Raw genomic sequence first — 18,981 nt, 5'->3', positions numbered from 1 at the left:
AGCATACAAAATACATATTTAGACTATCAGTAAGGCTTCTGGTCAACAGTAGGCTATTAGTAAAGTTTTGGGGGAGTCTAAGTAAAGTTTTGACTGCACAGGGTTTTGGTACCACTAACCCTCATGTTGTTCAAAGGACACCTATATTGTTGGTATGGTAAAACAAATATAGAGGAAATATGTGTAATAAATGTAGAAGGGATGAAATAGAACTACATGGGAATATTTTCCTATCTCATTGAAACTGTTATCATAAATATGAAGTGGAATCTAATAAGCTATTTTATGTAAACTCTAGATAACCACTAAGAAAATATTTTTTTAAATAGTTAAAATTGTTAAAGGAATTAAAATGTTATACTATTGGAAAACTGAATGTCCACATGCAAAATAATGAGCTGGGTCCTTACCTTACATCTTACACAAATATTAGTAAGAAATGGATCAAAGGCCTAAATGGTAAGACCTAAAACTATAAAATTCTTATAAGGATACATAAGGCAAAAGCTTCATGACATTGGATTTGTCAATGATTGCCCCAACGATATAGGCAACAAAAGAAAAAAAGGACAAATCGGACTTCATTAAAATTTTTTAGAAATCTGCATCAAAAGATGATGTCAATGGAGCTTAAAGGCAACCCACAGAATGGAAGAAAATACTTGCAAAATCATATATCTAATAAGGGATTAATATCCAGAATATAGAGAAAACATTTAAAAACTCAACAACAAAGAAACAAACAACCCAATTTAAAAATGGGCAAAGAACTTGAACAGACCTTTCTCCAAAGAAGATATACAAATGACCAAGAAGCACGAGAAAAGGTGTTCAACATTATGAATCATTAGGGTAATGCAAATCACATCTCACATCCATTAAGATGGCAACAATTTTAAAAAAGGAAAACAAGCGTGGAGAGAATGTGGAGAAATTGGAACCCTCATACACTATTTGTGTAAATTTTAAATGATACAGCCATTCTGGCAAACGGTATAGCAGTTCCTCAAAAAATTAGAAGCAGAAGTACCAAATCATCTATTTTCAATTCTGGTTATATAGCCAAAAGAATTAAAAGCAGAATCTTGAAGAGATATTTGCACACCAAAGTTCATAGTGATGACGGAGCAGAGATTAGCTGAGGACAAAGCACAAGATGACCCTACAAATGACCCTACTCCCTCCCTCCAATGTCAATGTGTGACATTGCTCAGGCACCTGGCTGCCCTAAAGCTAAGGGGAAGGAAAAATAAATAGTTAACTTATAGAGATTAGAGTCCTATATATATGATTCTCCCTCAGTTTACAAAAAAATCTTAGTGATTTACAAGAAAAAAAAAAGTATTCTTATCAATAACTTAGCTTCCAGAAGGAAATGTAGATAAAATTAAATGTCCTTAGAACCTGCAGCCATTGACAGATACTTGAAGCAGGCAAAGTATGTAATGTTCCTACAGGAAACTCCCAAATATCTTAATGTTAATGCTTTACTAGAGGGAAAAACAACCTTAACTTGACAATGGCAAGGCCTCCAATTATCTTGTAGGTCCACTTTATCATACAAAAAATTCTTTTGAAAAACTCCTACCTTCCCCAGCTCCCAAGTATATAATCAGCCACCCCTCACAACCCTGGGGCAGCAGTTCTTTCTGCCCACAGGTCCTGTTCCACTGCTCTAATAAAACCACCGTTTTCTTGAGACTCCAGACCTCACCCCACCAAACTTCACCCATATTCCAAAACTACATCAATAGTAGCATTATTCATAATAATTAAAATGTGGAAGTACCTCAAGTGTCCATTAACAGGTGAATCAATAAATATGGATATGCATTCAAAGGAATATAATTCAAGCTAAAAAGAAAGAAAATTTTGGCATGAATGAACTCTGAAGACATTATGCTAAGTGAAACAGGCCAGTCACAAAAGAACAAATAATGTATGATTCTACTTATATGAGGTTTCTGCAGTAGTCAAATTCATTAAGACAGAAAGTAGAATACTGGCTCCCAACAGCAATTCCCAAGAATTGGAGGGAGGCACAGCATGGGAGTTAGTGTTAATAAGTACAGTTTCATTTGGAAAAGATGAAAATATTCTGCAAACAGACGATAATATTAACTATACAGCAACATGAATGTGCTTAATTAGTATTTTTGAATTATATACCTACAAATTTTTAAGATGGAAAATTTTATGAGTGTTTTGCCACTTTAAAAAAATTAGAGAATAAAGGGGAATCAACTACCTCAGAAAATATTTTGGTATTTCCTTAAGATGTTTAACATGAAGTTACCATATGAACTAGCAATTTCATTCCTTGCTAAATATCAAAGAAAACATAATTCCATACAAAACTTTTCATGAATGTTTATAACAGTATTATTTATAACAACAAAAAGTGGGAAAAATCCCAAAGCATATTAACTGATAAATGGATAAATAAAATATGATATTTTCATCAAAGGAATATTCTCAGCAATAAAAATAATGAAGTACTGATACATGTTTTAAGATGAGTGAACTTTAAAAATACTATGCTTGGTGAAAGAAATCAGTCACAAAAGGACATATTTGTTCATTCATGCAAAATATCCAAAAGAGACAACTATACAGAGACAATGAGTAGATTAATGTTTGTCTAGGAAAAGGAGGGAGTGTTTTTTGAGGAGATGAAAATATTCTAAAAATTTGATAGTGATAGTGATTGTACAACTCTGAGAATATACTAAAAACCACTTAAGTTATCATTTAAATGGGTGAATTTTATGGTATGTGATTCGCATCTTTAGTAAAGGAAAAGCTGTTTACAATAGAAAAAGGTCCCAGGGAAGGGAAGTCACGTATCTAATTAGGCTCCCTACCTACCCTGCCCCCCCCAAAAAAAGTGAAAGTATATTCACAAAGAATTAGAGGAATTAAAACAAACATGATTTCACCCAGTCTCAATGTCCTCAGTGACAGCCTGGTCAAATCTAAAACACTGTGTCCAGTTCTTGCCATCACACCCAAACTACAGCTTATTCTGGGTGGCTTTCTCAAATACAATTATCTTGACTAAGTCACTGATCTAAATAAACCAATGAAATAACTAAATTAAAAAGTTATAAATAATATATATAAATAAATTATCTAATTTTAGACTTTTGAAAATATAATATGCCAGGATGCACAACTGAGTTTTGGGCTACATCTTTTTAGCAATATCTGATACTTTCCCAAGCTTTTACAGTTATCCTGCCAGCAAAAAGAGAAAGTGGAATTCCATTAAGCTGTTCTTAGTTATTTATAGAAAAAGAGGAGAAAAAATAGAACTTTATGAGGAGAAAATAAAACTAGCACCTTCTTAGCTTACTTTTTAAATTAATGTCTTTTAAGAAATATGTTAATGTAGGACTGGATTACTCAAAATATTTTTTCCTCTACCAAAATTATGCTGTGAAAGTTTTTGTCAAACTAAACTGTTCAGAAATACATTCAATTTGAAAACAATTCCAGGGATCTTCCTTACTTTCATCAGAAAAAAAAAAAAACATGGAATTGTTTCTTGGCTATATCTGCTCTCAGTATTCTGAGCATCAAGTGCTGAAAACCAAAACCATGGGGATTAGTGAGGTCATCACTTCCTTTTGCTCCTGGAGTTAGGTCTCATTATCTCATATGCACTGACAAAGATGCTGAGGCTTAGAGGGAACCAGTGTTGATCAAAATTTAAATATAGGGATCCCTGGGTGGCGCAGTGGTTTAGTGCCTGCCTTTGGCCTGGGGAGCGATCCTGGAGACCCGGGATCGAATCCCACGTCGGGCTCCCGGTGCATGGAGCCTGCTTCTCCCTCTGCCTGTGTCTCTGCCTCTCTGCCTCTCTCTCTCTCTCTCTCTGTGACTATCATAAATAAATAAAAATTTTTTAAAAACTCAAAATTTAAATATAGCCATCAGGTCACTAGAGAGTAAATTTTTGTACTGAATATTAACAAAGGCCTGAATGTCAGAATCAGAACTGCCTGAAGAGTGGGAAAAATGCAGGTGTTGCCAATGTAAATTTCCTATACACTGAATCTATTACTCTTAATCCATTGCTCAGTCCTTCATTCAGTCACTAAATCACTCACATATTATTTCCTTCATTCGTCTACTTAAAGAAGATTTCTGGTGGGCCTACTCTTTATTAAAACTCTATGGTGGATAGTATTGATATAACATTAAATAGGAACAGAGTGTCTGCCCTTGAAAGGTTATAGTCCTTTGAAAAATATAGACAACACACAGACAATGGTAATATAGTGTAAAAGCTACAATATCAGTGTTTGGATAACACATAGGAGGAACACACAGGAGGAGCACATAGGAGATCATAAAGAGTAACATGAAGAATAAAACACCAGCTCAATCAACCTTCCCTCTCTAAATGCATTTCCTACACTAAATTCATTTCTATAAATTAAATAAAACTTAACTTTCATTTAATTTCTCTCAGAGGGCAAAACAATATTAGAGTAATTACAATTTACTATGCTGTTTAGGTAGTAACAGAAAGAAATAGCAGCAAGGGCTGGTCTCCTTGAAATTGCTGCCCAAAAGTCTAGTATTAGGGAGATTTTCCCAGTGTAGGGGTAATTTCATTCTCTGTAATTTCTCAAAGAATAGTATTTTATAATTTTTTTTAACTCTCAAAATGTCTCTAAAAGAAACAACTAGTATCTCCTACCTTTCCTTTTGCCATTTTCTTCCTCATTTGGGCTGATTCACAAGCAGGTGTTTCTTAGGAAGCTTATTAGGAAAGCATACTTATGCAGACTTTTTAACAGCAAACTTGTTTACCTGCTTACTTGATTGTCTTGCCATTCCACAGCCAGAAATCTTCCATTGAGAAACCCACAGAAGAGTTCATACATATAGTGGATTCAAAAGCCATTATTCCATTGAGACCATTTCTTTATAAGTGTTAAATCTCATTCTCAGTCTCATTTTTTAGTCTCTATAGTCTCACTCTTCAGATACTAACATAAACCAAAACCAAGTGAAACAAAAATCCTGTTCCTTCTCCTCCAAACAAAAATTGAGAAGAAAAAGAGACAGACAGATATTAGATAAAACGTTACTGTGGCAGAACAATTAAATGATCAAAAATCATACACCCACAGACCATACAGAAAAAAATATTTCCAGATATTTTAATGCCAGTGCCAAGATGTAGTCGTCCTATTTTTGACAAATTTAGGACATAAATTAAAATCAAATGTCAAGACAAGGCATTGTGCTATATAACCTTAAAATTACACAATGCTATATGTCATCTAAATCTCAATAAAACAGAGAAAAAATAAAATTAAAAAAGTGATAACAAAATTAAAGTCAAGACTAAGACTGGAAGTGTAAAGAGCACATGTTTAGTTGTCAGGTGGCCCATCACTTATACAGTTTTATGAGCTGAGATAAATCACAACTCAGATGAGCTTTAATTTTCACATGTCTACACTGACAGAAGTATGACTCCATGTAGGAAAGAAAATTCTAAAAGCAGTGTAGCAAACAGACCCTAAGGTGATCTCCAATGGTCCTATCTCCTGGTGTTCACACTTTTTTTGTAATCCCTTCCCCTTGAGTGTGAGTGGAACCTGTGACTTGCTTCTAACCAAAAGAATATAGCAAAGGTGAAAGTATATCACTCCCAAGATTAGACAACATTATATGGCAAAGATGATGGGAACTATGGATGGAAAATAGCCAATATCCAGCAAAAAGCAGAGCATTCAATCATACACACAAGGATATGAATTCTGCCAACAACCTGAATTAGTTTGGAGCAATTCTGCCTCAGTCAAGCTTCCAAATGAAAATGCAACCCAATCAACACCTAGATTGCAATCCCGGGAAACACTGAGAAGAGGATCCAGTTAAACTATGCTCAAAATCCCAACTCATGGTAATTTGAGATAATAAATGTGTATTTTCTTTAAGTAAGTAAGTAAGTAGGTTTGTGGTAATTCTGTTACACCGTAATATAAAACTAATACAAGTAGAAAATGACATTATCCAGTTAAACTATGCTCAAAATCCCAACTCATGGTAATTTGAGATAATAAATGTATATTTTCTTTAAGTAAGTAAGTAAGTAAGTTTGTGGTAATTCTGTTACACCGTAATATAAAACTAATACAAGTAGAAAATGACATTATCCATTTGTTCACTCTGACCATTAATATCAGATATGTGATATGCTCTGGATAAATTAAATACATGGTTATCTAAACTTTGTTTTAATCATCAGTTTTAAGCTTCTAGACTCTCAATCATTTCAGCCAAACCGCATTTCTAAAAAGCATTAACACACTCATGGAGTTTCCATTCTTTCTCATAATCAAACTTTCCCCTTTCTCTCTCTCTCTCTGCCCCCCTTCTTCCAACATTCCTTGCTCCCCGCCTCAGTCCTTTAGTCCCTTCCTGCCTCCTTACCTCCCTTCCTTCTTTTTTTTTTTTTTTTTTTAAAGATTTTATTGACTCATTTGACAGAGAACGAAAGATAGTGAGCACAGGAGGCAGAGCAGCCGGCAGAGGGAGAGGGAGAAGCAGCCTTCCCACTGTGCAGAGAGCCAGGCTGGGATCATGACCTGTGCCAAAGCCAAAGGAAGACATTTAACTGACTGAGCTACCCAGGCAGCCCCCTACCTTTTTTCTTTTTAAACAAAAGCTTCATTTCAAAAATCACCTATCCTTGAAATACTTCATCAGTGTTACCATTAAACTTTTATATGCCCCCATAATGATTATAATGATATTCCACAGTTAAGGTATTATAATAGAATGCTAAATGAGAATGTTTGACTCTTTCCATTTGATTTATAGTGGTGAAATTCTTCTTTTTAAGAAAGAAGTATGGAAAAACAGAAACAACCTGTTACTATTCCACCTGCTGTCTAGCTAGTTGTAACTAAAGTAACAAATTCATCTGAGTCATTTCACATTTAGGCATGTATATTATTACATAAACAGTTAATAATATCAGCAATTAGGCAATAACTATTATCAATTAAGTGAACTATGCACTTTAAAATTAATACAGATATACTACCAAGATCTAATAGAGCTATTTTGTGAAGGCAAGCAAAATGATCTATTTTAAAGAATTAACATTTTTTGACAATGTATATATTCTTCTTTAAATTAACAACTAAAGGGCAGCCCGGGTGGCTTAGCAGTTTAGCACCCGTCTTTGGCCCAGGGTGTGATCCTGAAGACCCAGGATGGAGTCCTGCTTAGGCTCCTTGCATGGGGCCTGCTTCTCCCTCTGTCTGTGACTCTGCCTCTCTCTCTCTCTGTCTCTCATGAATAAGTAAATAAAATCTTTTAAAAAAATTAACAATTAAAAATCAATACAGTAGACCTTAGTTTAACCACTCTTTTTCTGAGGCTACCTTCTCTCTCATTTAAATAGAGTATCCTACCATTCTGGCCACAGGTATCTCCAAAGAGTGGTCAACCAAAATAAACTGCCACAGTGACTGGCTAATGTCATATGACCAAATTAACCAGATTAACAAAATTAGAACTCCTCCATGGGATTTTACATTTCAGAACTAGAAGTGAAGAGAGATCATGAAGCTGGAAAAAAGGAAATTAAAGTAAGTTAGCATCTATCTTCCTGGTTTCATGGAGAAAGTCTAACTGCCATAAGTGAGATTAAAGACAAGAAAAACCAAAAGAGATAATGGCAAAGGGTGAGAAACAAACTCAGTTGCATAAACTCCCTAAATCTATTCTTTGAGGCTTTTAAGCCTTCCTGATTCTATGAGAAGTATACCAGTCAAATCCAATTTTACTTTTATTTTATTATTTTTTTTCAATTTTGCTTTTTAAGCTAGTTTGACTTAGGTTTGTGTACAGTGGGAAAAAAAAGAATCCACTAAATAAAATGGCACATTTATTTCATTTAAAAATTCTAATACTGGGGGCACCAGAGTGGCTCAGTTTGTTCAGTATCTGACCCTTGATTCTGGCTCAAGTCATGATCTCAGGGTTGTAAGACAGAGAACCATATTGGGCTCCATGCTCAGTGCAGAGTCTGCTTGAGATTTTCCCCCTCTCCTTCTGCCCCTCCTTCTGCAGACTCTCTCACTCTCTAAAAGTAAGTGAATAAATAAATATATGAAATCTTAAAAGAAAATTCGAATACTGTACCGGTCATCTATATGCATCAGGTGACCAACTCAGATATTGTCCATCTTCAATCACATGGCCTTTGACTACAAGAATAATGTCTATTAAACCTAATTCTGAAGAACTTAATACAAACACCTAGTATTGCTTTTTGATTAATAAATTCTAAACTGAATTAACCCACAGAAAATTAAACATGCATCTCAGAAAGCTATGGAATGACAGAAATGAGGATAAGTCTTCTAAAAGCAATAAAATCCAGTCTTTGGATTTACAGTTCTGACATAGAACATAGTACTATAATATTATACTATAAGCCTAGATTAAGCTATATTGTCCCAATATATAATTTACAGACTAATAAACATATAATCCAAAAAATAACCTGATTAAAAATGATAATAACTTATACTGAAAGACAATATTACAAAGAAATTTTTGGTAGCTGTCTTAGATATAGCAAAACTAGTGGAAGTAGAGCAAAATGAATGATCAATAATGTTTAAATAGCTGCCGTTAAAAATGCATTTTCACATCAAATGAATTTATTTTCAGAGAAACAAAAGATAACAAGATAAAAATCCTTGTATTTTGTTTAATAACATTAAGGGTCTCAAAGATACTCTAAAACTGAAATTTAATAAAAAGACCATAAAAAACATTAACTAAATTCATTTACCTGAACATGCAGTATGAGAATGTACAGCTCCATGGAAAATAACCACTTCAAAATCCACTGTTTATCCTCTGCTGACTGGCATTTTTAAGAAATTCAATTCACCATAGCAACCTGTCTTAACACCAGCAGATAAGTACAGGCTATATTTAGATATGATTGCTTTCCAGACGGCAATCCTGCCTTCCCTTCACATTTAATGCCATGATCCAAAGAACCAAAATAGCATTCAATCAGATTGTAGTGGAAAGTCAAGTATATTCAAGGGGATATGGCTATGTTTTGGAACCATGAAAAGAAGTTTCCACCAAAAGTGGTAAGATTTGTAAAGAAGTGCATTCAGGTAAATGAAATTTTCATCTCTAAGGAATTTACAATCAGATACAACTATTTTCAGTTTTATCTATGAAATGCTCTTATTAAGCACCAATCATCTGTAATATCAAAATACATTTCAACTAGCACATTGCTCTTTTTTAAATTACTATGCTGCATTTCCAATGTAGCATTATCTAACTAGAAAAGTAATTCTTTACAGATAAGGTATAACAAGAACTGTAGTAATACAGGCAAGTAATACAAGGGAAACAAATTGATTAAAATCCTATTATTACAAAATTACTATGAACATATTTACAATTCATAATCTTCATAATGATAATGAAAGGAAATTAGAAACAGTTTTATACAGTTTACTGCACAATATACCAAAGTTCACAATAATCAGACATTTTTCATATTCTCTAGATGAGTTGTATTGACTTCACTAAAAAGACAAAATAAATGTAAAGAACTGAATGAAGTTCACTGAAAAATACCAAGAACAAATCACCTTACCATTAGAATGGTACTATCAACAACAATAACAAAAACCACAAATAGAAAATAATGAGTATTGGTAAGGAAGTAGAGAAGATGGAACCCTTGTGCACTGTTAGTGGGAATATAAAATGGTGCAGTCACTATGGAAAAAACAATACGGCAGTTCTTCAAAATAAAAAACAGAATTATCATATGATACAGCAATTCTGCTCCTGGGTATACAACAAAAAGAATTGAAAGCAGGGTCTCAAAGAGATATTTGTACAACCATGTTTATAGCAGTATTATTCATAATAGACAAAAGTTGGAAGCAATTCCGTGTCCACTGACGGATGAAGAGATAAAATGTGGTGTACACATATCCAGTGGAATATTATTCAGCTTTAAAAAGCAAATTCTTACAGACACTACAAATGGGAGAATTCCCTTCGGACTATTATGCTAAGTGAAACAAACTAGTCACAAAAGACAAATACTGTAAAATTCTACTTATGTGAGATTTCTACATTAGTCGAAATCATAGAAACAGAAAGTACACAGTAGTTGCCAAAGGCTGGAGAAGGGATGGGGAGTTACTGTTTAATGGGTATAGAGTTGCAGTTCTGTAAGATGAAAAATTTTAAGGAACTGATTGTATAACAGTGTGTATATACTTAACATTACTGAACTATACACTTAAAATCGGTTGAGATGGTAAATTTTATGCTATTTTTATTTTATGACAATTAAAAGAAATACCAAGAACACTGACAAGAAAACATATTTCTTGATCCATAATATAATTTACCCAGGATTCAGAATTAAGGTCTATTTCACTGAATCATCCTTTTTTATAAATCACAAGATTATAAATTGTTAATATCTTTTCAAAACCTTGATGTCACTGAAATAATTTGAAAATATACTCTGAATAGCATAAAGGAGAAAAAAAGACTGACATTGTCATGTTGTCCAAAATTTTCAAAGAATATAAACTTTCCTTATTTGATGATAAGGAAAATTACTAGTATCCTGCATTATAAATTATATTTATAGTGTCAAGAGATGTCCAATTCTAGTATGAATGAAACAATTCTTCCTATAACTTGATTTATGTAGCACATATCTATGATGATCCTAAATTTTTAAGCGCTTTTGCAAATTAAACAAGACACATCTGCCGATACCACAATGATAAGCATCAACACAATGAACAAACAGGTGTTCGATTCTGTTAGCTTTTTCACTCTTATTTTTCTTCTTTTGATTCTTAAACAGCTTTAATAATGTCTATAAATGTTTCTGAGTTCAATAATTGTGTTAAATAGTTTATACGTAATAGGAAATCTAAAGAATAAATATGGTAATATGTTTTATCTTTCATCTTCAGCAAACAGTCAATAGGGATTTAAAAGTATTTTTGAGAATTACCTCCATAAAGAATTGCTTCTATAAAGAACACAACTAAATATAACTTAAAGAATTTTATATACAGTATTTAATTTGCATATAATAAGTCATCTCTCTAGCAGAGATAACAAGAAGCATAAATGATGTTTTATAACTTAAATAGTATGCATCTCTTAAAGAGAACAAAAATTAATTATATCATACTAAGAAAAACTACCTGTATGTATGAAAAGTATATATCACATTGGATATGTTTCTAATATAGTGAAACATAAAGTTAAAATTGACAATGCTTTTCAATGTGCCATTGAGAGACCACAAGTAAAACAAAAGGTCTTACAACACAACAGAACAGATTATACACACAGTAGAGGAAATCAATCTTAAAATACTTATAATCATAAATATAAGATGAGCTATTAGAACAGATAAAATTGTTCACTTTAAAATGCAACATACATGCAAATTACTCATTCAAACAAAACCAGCAAGAAATGAACGTCAAGGTCCTCTACTTGGTCTTAACACTTAACACTTGCAGAACTGTGATAGAAAAAATTATTCTCAGAATAATTACCAAAGAAGAGAGCTTCTCAAGTATCCCTTTTACTTCAATTTTCCCACAAGTCACATTCTGCTCTCATTATTAAAATAGATCAAAATTAGTAGTAAGGCCAGAAAGTCTTTCTTAGGGATTCACAACTTTCTTATCTTTTTCTCTCATGGCATCCCTTCATCATGTTCTTGTAACATAGGTCATGCAGTTCCATCAAGCCCAATAATTAGTTTTACTACACAATGGAAGTAAAGTCTTGGGGAGTACGGTATACACAGTCTAGATAAATGACAAAGGGCCCATCATATTATTCTTAGCTTGACACAGATTTAAAAGAATTAATTAGTCCCTTTTTGTTCTTCCTGTTCATTCTCCTGAGGCAATAATCCCTTAAAACTTCGTTCATTCATTTATAGATACATGCATACACACACACATGCACATACTACAATTGATTTAGTTTTATTTTATTATTTTGCCCACAGAAATTCCATACATCCTGATTTATCCAACTATGACATACTATCTATTGCTCCCAGTGTCAATATTGAACAGATAGCCTGGCTTCTCTTCAGCTTATTTTTTTCTTTTCTCTTTACTGTCTCCCTTTTGAACAGCCTTAGTGATTGTAATATTTAATTTTCTTTACACATCAACTCCTTTTAGCATCAGCAGCTCAGGAGTCTGGAGTATTCATCAAATGCCAGTGATTTTTTTTTAAGTAGGATATTTTTTACTGAAAAACATTATTTCTGACATATTTTCAACTCATTGTTCCAATATAAAAAATTCAACTCCATATAGAACCATGTAGTATACATGAATCAATGAACAAATAGTAAAGATTTTTTGTTAGGAGTTTGGGACAGAAGAGAGACAAATGGCTTCAGGAAAAAAAAAAATCCATACCCATGAGGTATATACTAAGTGAATATTGCTATAGAATAATAAGTTAGAATAAACTATTTTTCACAATAACAACTGAAAAAATACATTATTTTTCCACACTAGGCATTTCCTTCCTTAAAGAATTTTGTTAAGGATGAAATATATCACTAAAATATGAATTAGAGTCATTAATAGTACATTTTGTACAATTCTTAATTAAGAAAAGCTCTTTCCAAGTAGCAAAGCAAAAATGAATTCTCACTAAATTCTTACAGTCAAGACTAATGCCAAGAGAATAATGCTAAATTAAGATATCTGCTATTTTAAAACAGAGACTCAGAATTATTTTGTCTAACCAATGCAGTAGTGATCTCACAAAAATTTCTCTTAGAATACTAAGATTAAATTTAAAATTAAATGCTAGGTTGCAAGATGAGTATTATTCTACATTCTGGGAAGACATACCAAATTCTCTGAAAACACTATAACTGATTGTTATAATCAATATTCAAGTATACTTCTCCATAGCTTTTATATCATTAAAATCTATACGAGCACATTTTTTCCACCAAGGCCACATTACACACATAAATAATACTATTGTGACCAAAAATATACCTTACAAATAATACAATAATGGAATAACTTTTGTTATCATCCAAATAGATGAGATCTTTCAAAAACAATTATAAAGCTTCCTCTCATATCTATAAGGAAAATAGAATTCTTCATGCAAATAAATGTTATTTAACTATAATTTACTGGGAATATTTATAACAACAAAGAATAGTTATATTCTTAATTAAATATTTATAGGACTGAAAGGACAACTTTAATTTTCAGTGAGATAAAGATCATGGAGAAGGAATATTGACGTTCCTTTTGAGTGAGGAAAAGAGAACTAGATTAACAAAAAAACTGAGAGTTGAGTTTTGAAGTTCATTTCTAAATTCAAATTCTAAATTCATTATAAACTTTTAAGATTTGGTCATTTTCAAGATTCTGTATCTTGTGACTATTTTTTTAAATGACTGGAAAATCATTAAAGAATCAATATCCCTCAGATTCAACACATGCTTGTGTTTTATTCCTCACAAAATACTCAATAAATTACTAGTAAAACCAGTTGTAGTGTAGATTACATATGATGTGAAAGGTGGATTTCCTTTTATATTTTACTGAATGCATTATATATATCATTAAAGAAAGCACCTGCCAGAACTCAATTTTCTTTTCTCTGCTGCCCAAGGCTTAACTTGTTTTGTTCTGTTTTTTTCTTTTTTTAAATAAAAAGTGTTCTTACCAGGAGGGTATGTTCATATAGAATATAGGATGCATAATTTACAGCAAATATAAAATTATAAAACATTAACTCATAAAATATAAATAGAAAGCTACATTAGTAAGAAAATTAAAACGTGAAACCTAAAAAACTCTTCAAAAAATCTTCTTTATAGTGCTTTCTAATGTAAAATATTATAAATATATTAAAAATATTCTAATATGTTATAAATAATTATTTTATATTTGTAATTATACTTATAAATAAGTATTATCAAAAATGCTTAAAATGTATGTGAGCAAATTCAATCACACCTTTCCCAGCAAATGAATAACTCATCTTTCCTACCAGTATCTATTGCCACGTTGGCAAGGTACCATCAACCATTAGTAAAAACTCCTTGCAAGTCGATCATTAATCAGTGTTCTCTCTTCTTCTAATTATCTCTTCTTTTTCTAAAAAGGAACTATTCTATACCTTCACTTCTACTGAAACTGTTGGATGTGTTTACTATATGTAACAAATTGTTAGAAAAGAAAAACTCAACATTAAAGTAGTTCTCAATTATAACTCTTTTGAAAAAAGTCAAACTAACAATAAAGTTTTAAATTAACTTAGTACTGAAAACCAAATACTCACAAAGAAGGATCTTGTACGAGATCTTTGAGATTTATCCCACTGCGATCTTCTGCAAGATTCCTGAAGCAACTATCACTCACTAAACAGGAAAGGTGGAGAGGAAAAGAGAATTAATTTTTGTTTACATTTTATTTCAATTACTACTGACAAATGTAATTTTAAATTAAAACCAGCTCTCTGGATATGATTTTTCCAAACATCAATGCTAATCAATTTCTGGGCATAGTTTAAGCAACAAATATTAATATTCGGTAACAAGCCAATAATCCAAGCATACAAACTTTAGGTAAATACAACATATAAAAGACTAAACACTTGGATCTAAATTTTGTTCTTACTTTTATAAGACTAAATTACGAACACATAGTGGCAAGTCACTGCTTCCACGACTAGGGGAAAAAAAAGGTAAACTGTCACACCAATTATATTTTTAAAGATATTAGACAACAATGTGAGATAATAAGGATAAACTAGGAGAAAAATAATACCCCTTAGGTAAGCTGAGCTTCCTATAGTTTTCATTTCCAGGAGGACTTGCCACTTATGAGCTAAGAGTCAGAAAGAGGGACACTACTAGGGAAAAGAGAAACCAGCATAGTTCTTGATGGTCAATAGACTGGCATGACAGACTGAAATTCTATGGAACCCTAAGAAATCCTATGAAAACCCATTTTCTGCTGGAAGATTTGCTGAGGGCTGGGAAGCAAAAGAAAATTTGGAATGAGTAAGAAAAAAATGGGCCAGAGGGCAAATAGGAGGGTGATTAGGAATCAAAGTCACCCAATAATAGGTGGAGCCTGCCACTTTCAGTGTAGAATTTAAGCAGATCTCCCCTAAAAAAAAAAAAGGATTTACTCTCAACCAAAAGCAAGGAAGGAGTGAAAGGGGGCAGAACTCGAAAGATATAGTAAAAATTCCCACAATTTCAGAGTATGTAAGTACAAAGTCACATCAGAAATATCTGCAACACAACAGTTTTATCCTTAAAGACATTTCTGACCAGAAATAGACTAAATATAACTAAAGCTTTCACTCTAACTACCCAGTTCAATTTGAAGTTCAGTTAAAGTGACTGGCACTTAACAATAACCTCTATATCAATTTCTTTTTTTTTCTCTATATCAATTTCTATGATCCTATAATAAATAGTATTTGGTGTACAACAAAAATCACAAAGTATGGAGAAGGACCTCAAATATGACCAATTATCAAGAGAAAAAATTTTCTATTTTACAAATAGATAGATTAGATAGATAGATAGATAGATAGATAGATAGATAGATAGATGCTGACGCACAGATGATACAGAAATAGAAGACAAGGAGTTTAAGAAAACTTAAACTTTCAAAAAACTTATTTAATATAAGTTGAAGGTACAGAAAAATGTTCACAGTAGACAAAAGAAGGAAAATTTCAGCAAAGAATTAAAATCTATGAAAAAGAATCAAATAGTAACTTTAGAATTGAAAAATACAGTATCTGAAATTGAGATACCAGTGGGTTAGTTTTATAGCGGACTCAATATAAAAAAAGACACAGGATTTGTGAAGAGATCAGCAGAAAATATCCAAACTGAAGTAAAGAGGTGAAAAAAAATATGTGAAAAGAACAGAGCAAAAGAAACATATAGGAATCAAACAACCCAATGTAACTGTAGTTGAGAAGAGAATGGGGCAAAAGCAGTATTTTCAGAAAAACAGGTGAGAATATTCCAAAATTGATTCAATACACTACACTTCCCTGACTCAGGAGTATAACCAACAACACACCGGAAAAAGTAAAATAAAATGATCCCACCAGCCAAACTGCTGAAAATAAAAGATGATAAGAATATCTTAAAAGCAGCCAACAAGAGAAAAAGGACACATCATCTTCAAAGGAAAATCAGTAAAACTTACAGCTAAGTATTCAACATAAACTATGGAATCCAGAATACAATGGAAAACTTTGATCAATATGCTGAGGGAAACTGGAAATTTAAAAGTCTAACCTTGATAAAATATCCATCCCAAAATTAAAGGCAAAATAAAACTCTACTTATATAGTACTTTGTATTTGTTAGTATAAATATTAAGTGATTATTTTCTATTTCAATTTAACAATTTTTTTAAAAGATATTATTTATTTATTCATGAGAGACACAGAGAGAGAGGCAGAGTACACAGGCAGAGGCAGAAACAGGCTCCATGCAGGGAGCCCAATGTGGGACTCAATCCCAGGACCCCAGGATCACACCTGGGGCAGAAACGCAACCACTGAGCCACCTAGGTGTCCTCAATTTAACAATTTTATTCTATGTATCTTAAAGAGTCATTTATAACCTACATATGGAGCAAGAAGAATATGACATTCACCTTATTCCTTCCAAAGATCCATTACCTAATATTTTATTTAGATTTTATATTCCTTTTTATAGAGTCCCTCAAAATTACAAATGTGGATCTCTCTATGAAATAAATGATAATTCATATAAACAATGATGCTTTAAAAACACTGAAGTTGAAAAAAGTTGGGATTCATTTTTATTAATTTCCAAAAGATATTCCTCACTTTTTATTTCTTTGCAATGAGTGGAATAATTTTGATTACATAATATATAGTTTTCATTCCATATTTAGCAGACACATCTCAACCTGTTGATTTAAAACTAACTTCCTGCTTTTCATAATTTTAATACAAATGCTCTTTATTACAGCATCTCCTGAGTAGGACTAAAAGGAAAAAAAAATGTTGGCACACTGTAAGGGAAGTTAGTTTCCAGCCCTGCTGAACTAAAATTGAAGGTATAATATATCATAAAATTTGTTCTCAAAAGTTTCTCACCCAATTTGGCAAATATGAGAGCTTAGTTACAAACTTCAAGAGTCTGAAAGTTTTGCAGGCTTAATTAAAATAGAATAAACCTTTGCTCCTTTAAAGGCTTGCTAGTCAGCTATCTGTGAAATGAGTTCTGCTAAAGAGGCACTTTTTAAAATTCATGTCCCATCCAAATATTAAGTTAAAAACAAAGCAAGAAATCAAGAAGTTTCCTAATAAAAATTCTAAAATTTTAGCTGCCTAACAATATTTATTATATTTAAAGTTTTCTTCCACCAAAACAACAAATTTTGTTTTTGAATTATAAATAAGAATATGGTACTTTTTAGGAAGGAAGTAAACATAATTTTTTGTGTGTAAACGCATTAAAATTAATCAGTTTGGGTCACCATATTTTACTGTTTTTTACCCTCCAGTATATGATGACTACAGGAACCACTATGCTCTTCATTCTACTGACTAATGAAAAGTCATCAATATGTCATCACAAAAATCAGATAAAATGGGAGAAATTACAATAGAAACCTGTAGTCAAACTTTATGGTATTAACATGAACATTATACACTTTACTTCAGTCTGTTTTATATTGATATAATTAACTTGGAAGGATACAAAGAAATATTAGAAATATTTGTAAACAGACTTTTTACCAAAGTTCCTATTCAATTACATGCATTTTTTCCGGTAAATGTTCATCGTTTGGATCTATAATCAAGATAATAATTGAAATTCATTATATCTTAAGCATTTCATATTTATTAACTCAATCTTCTTTATCATGCTGTGATAAGCCTATCTGTGTCACCATTTTACAGGTGAAGATTCTGAAGCATGGGGAGATTAAGCATCTTGTGATGGATCCTACAGCTAATAAATTGAAGCTGGGAAAATCTAGATGCTGTAACTCCAGAGGTGATACTTTTAACCACTATACTATACAGACCATAGTCCTCATCAATCACTCATATATTCTGAATTCTGTATTTCTGTAACTTCAAAACACATAAAAGTTATACAACTAAAATTCACTATGAGACAGTTAATTCCAACTCAAAGCATCATTAAAGAATCACAGTTTTTAAAGTAGAATGAAACATTATGGATCTTCTAGTTTAGAAGTTAGTTAACTGTGCTTCATATCTCATGGATTCTATGGAGGTGTCTCAGAGCAATGATATTCCTTTTCCCCTTTCAGCTAAAGAGCTCCGTTTTTATTTGTTTATATATTAGACTGCTTTAAAATTATGTTTGCAAAAATCTTACTAAAGAAATTTTTATAGAAGCTGAAACACACATACATATATACACACCTCAAAACAGTATTAGTTCCACTCATCATTATTTTATAAATGAGATCACATTTTGCCTATGGTCTGCAAGAGTCAGCACCATTTGAAAATTGCTAGGGTAACAGTAAAAACAGATCCAATCTAAAACTCATTCATTCTGTAGTTTCAAAATACCTAGCGAAATAAAGTCTCAAAGAAATGGTCCTGTGAAAACAACTGGTAATTAAAATAAAATGTATATTTATACAATCTAGAAATTCCAAATAATTTATTCAAAGTTAGAGTGGACAAATAAAACAATAGTTCACAATAATAGAAAAAGATAAAGATACTGATATAAGTGTTTTCAAAAAATACATATTTGAATATCAAAAGTTAAGACCTTGTTCTTAGAAACATTACATATTTTCCTAAAAAAGTCCCCTTCTATGATCACAGTGTGAAAGTTAAACGTTTAATTGAAAA

General features: G+C 32.0%; 1 protein-coding gene across 12 annotated transcripts in view; it reads right to left on the bottom strand.

Annotated features, from left to right (window-relative positions):
* Positions 1–18,981, bottom strand: part of GPHN (gephyrin) — a 620,043-nt gene that overhangs the window by 443,470 nt on the left and 157,592 nt on the right. For all 12 annotated transcript variants that reach the window (XM_077909682.1, XM_077909670.1, XM_077909673.1 and 9 more), the window contains exon 2: positions 14,410–14,488. In XM_077909682.1, the coding sequence (XP_077765808.1) occupies positions 14,410–14,488 (79 nt within the window). The remainder of the gene's footprint in view (positions 1–14,409; positions 14,489–18,981) is intronic.

Source organism: Canis aureus, chromosome 9 (assembly GCF_053574225.1).
Source record: "Canis aureus isolate CA01 chromosome 9, VMU_Caureus_v.1.0, whole genome shotgun sequence".
Lineage (NCBI taxonomy): Eukaryota > Metazoa > Chordata > Mammalia > Carnivora > Canidae > Canis > Canis aureus.
The sequence above is the reverse complement of the archived record's forward strand: the minus strand, read 5'-3'. Positions and strand labels throughout refer to the sequence as shown.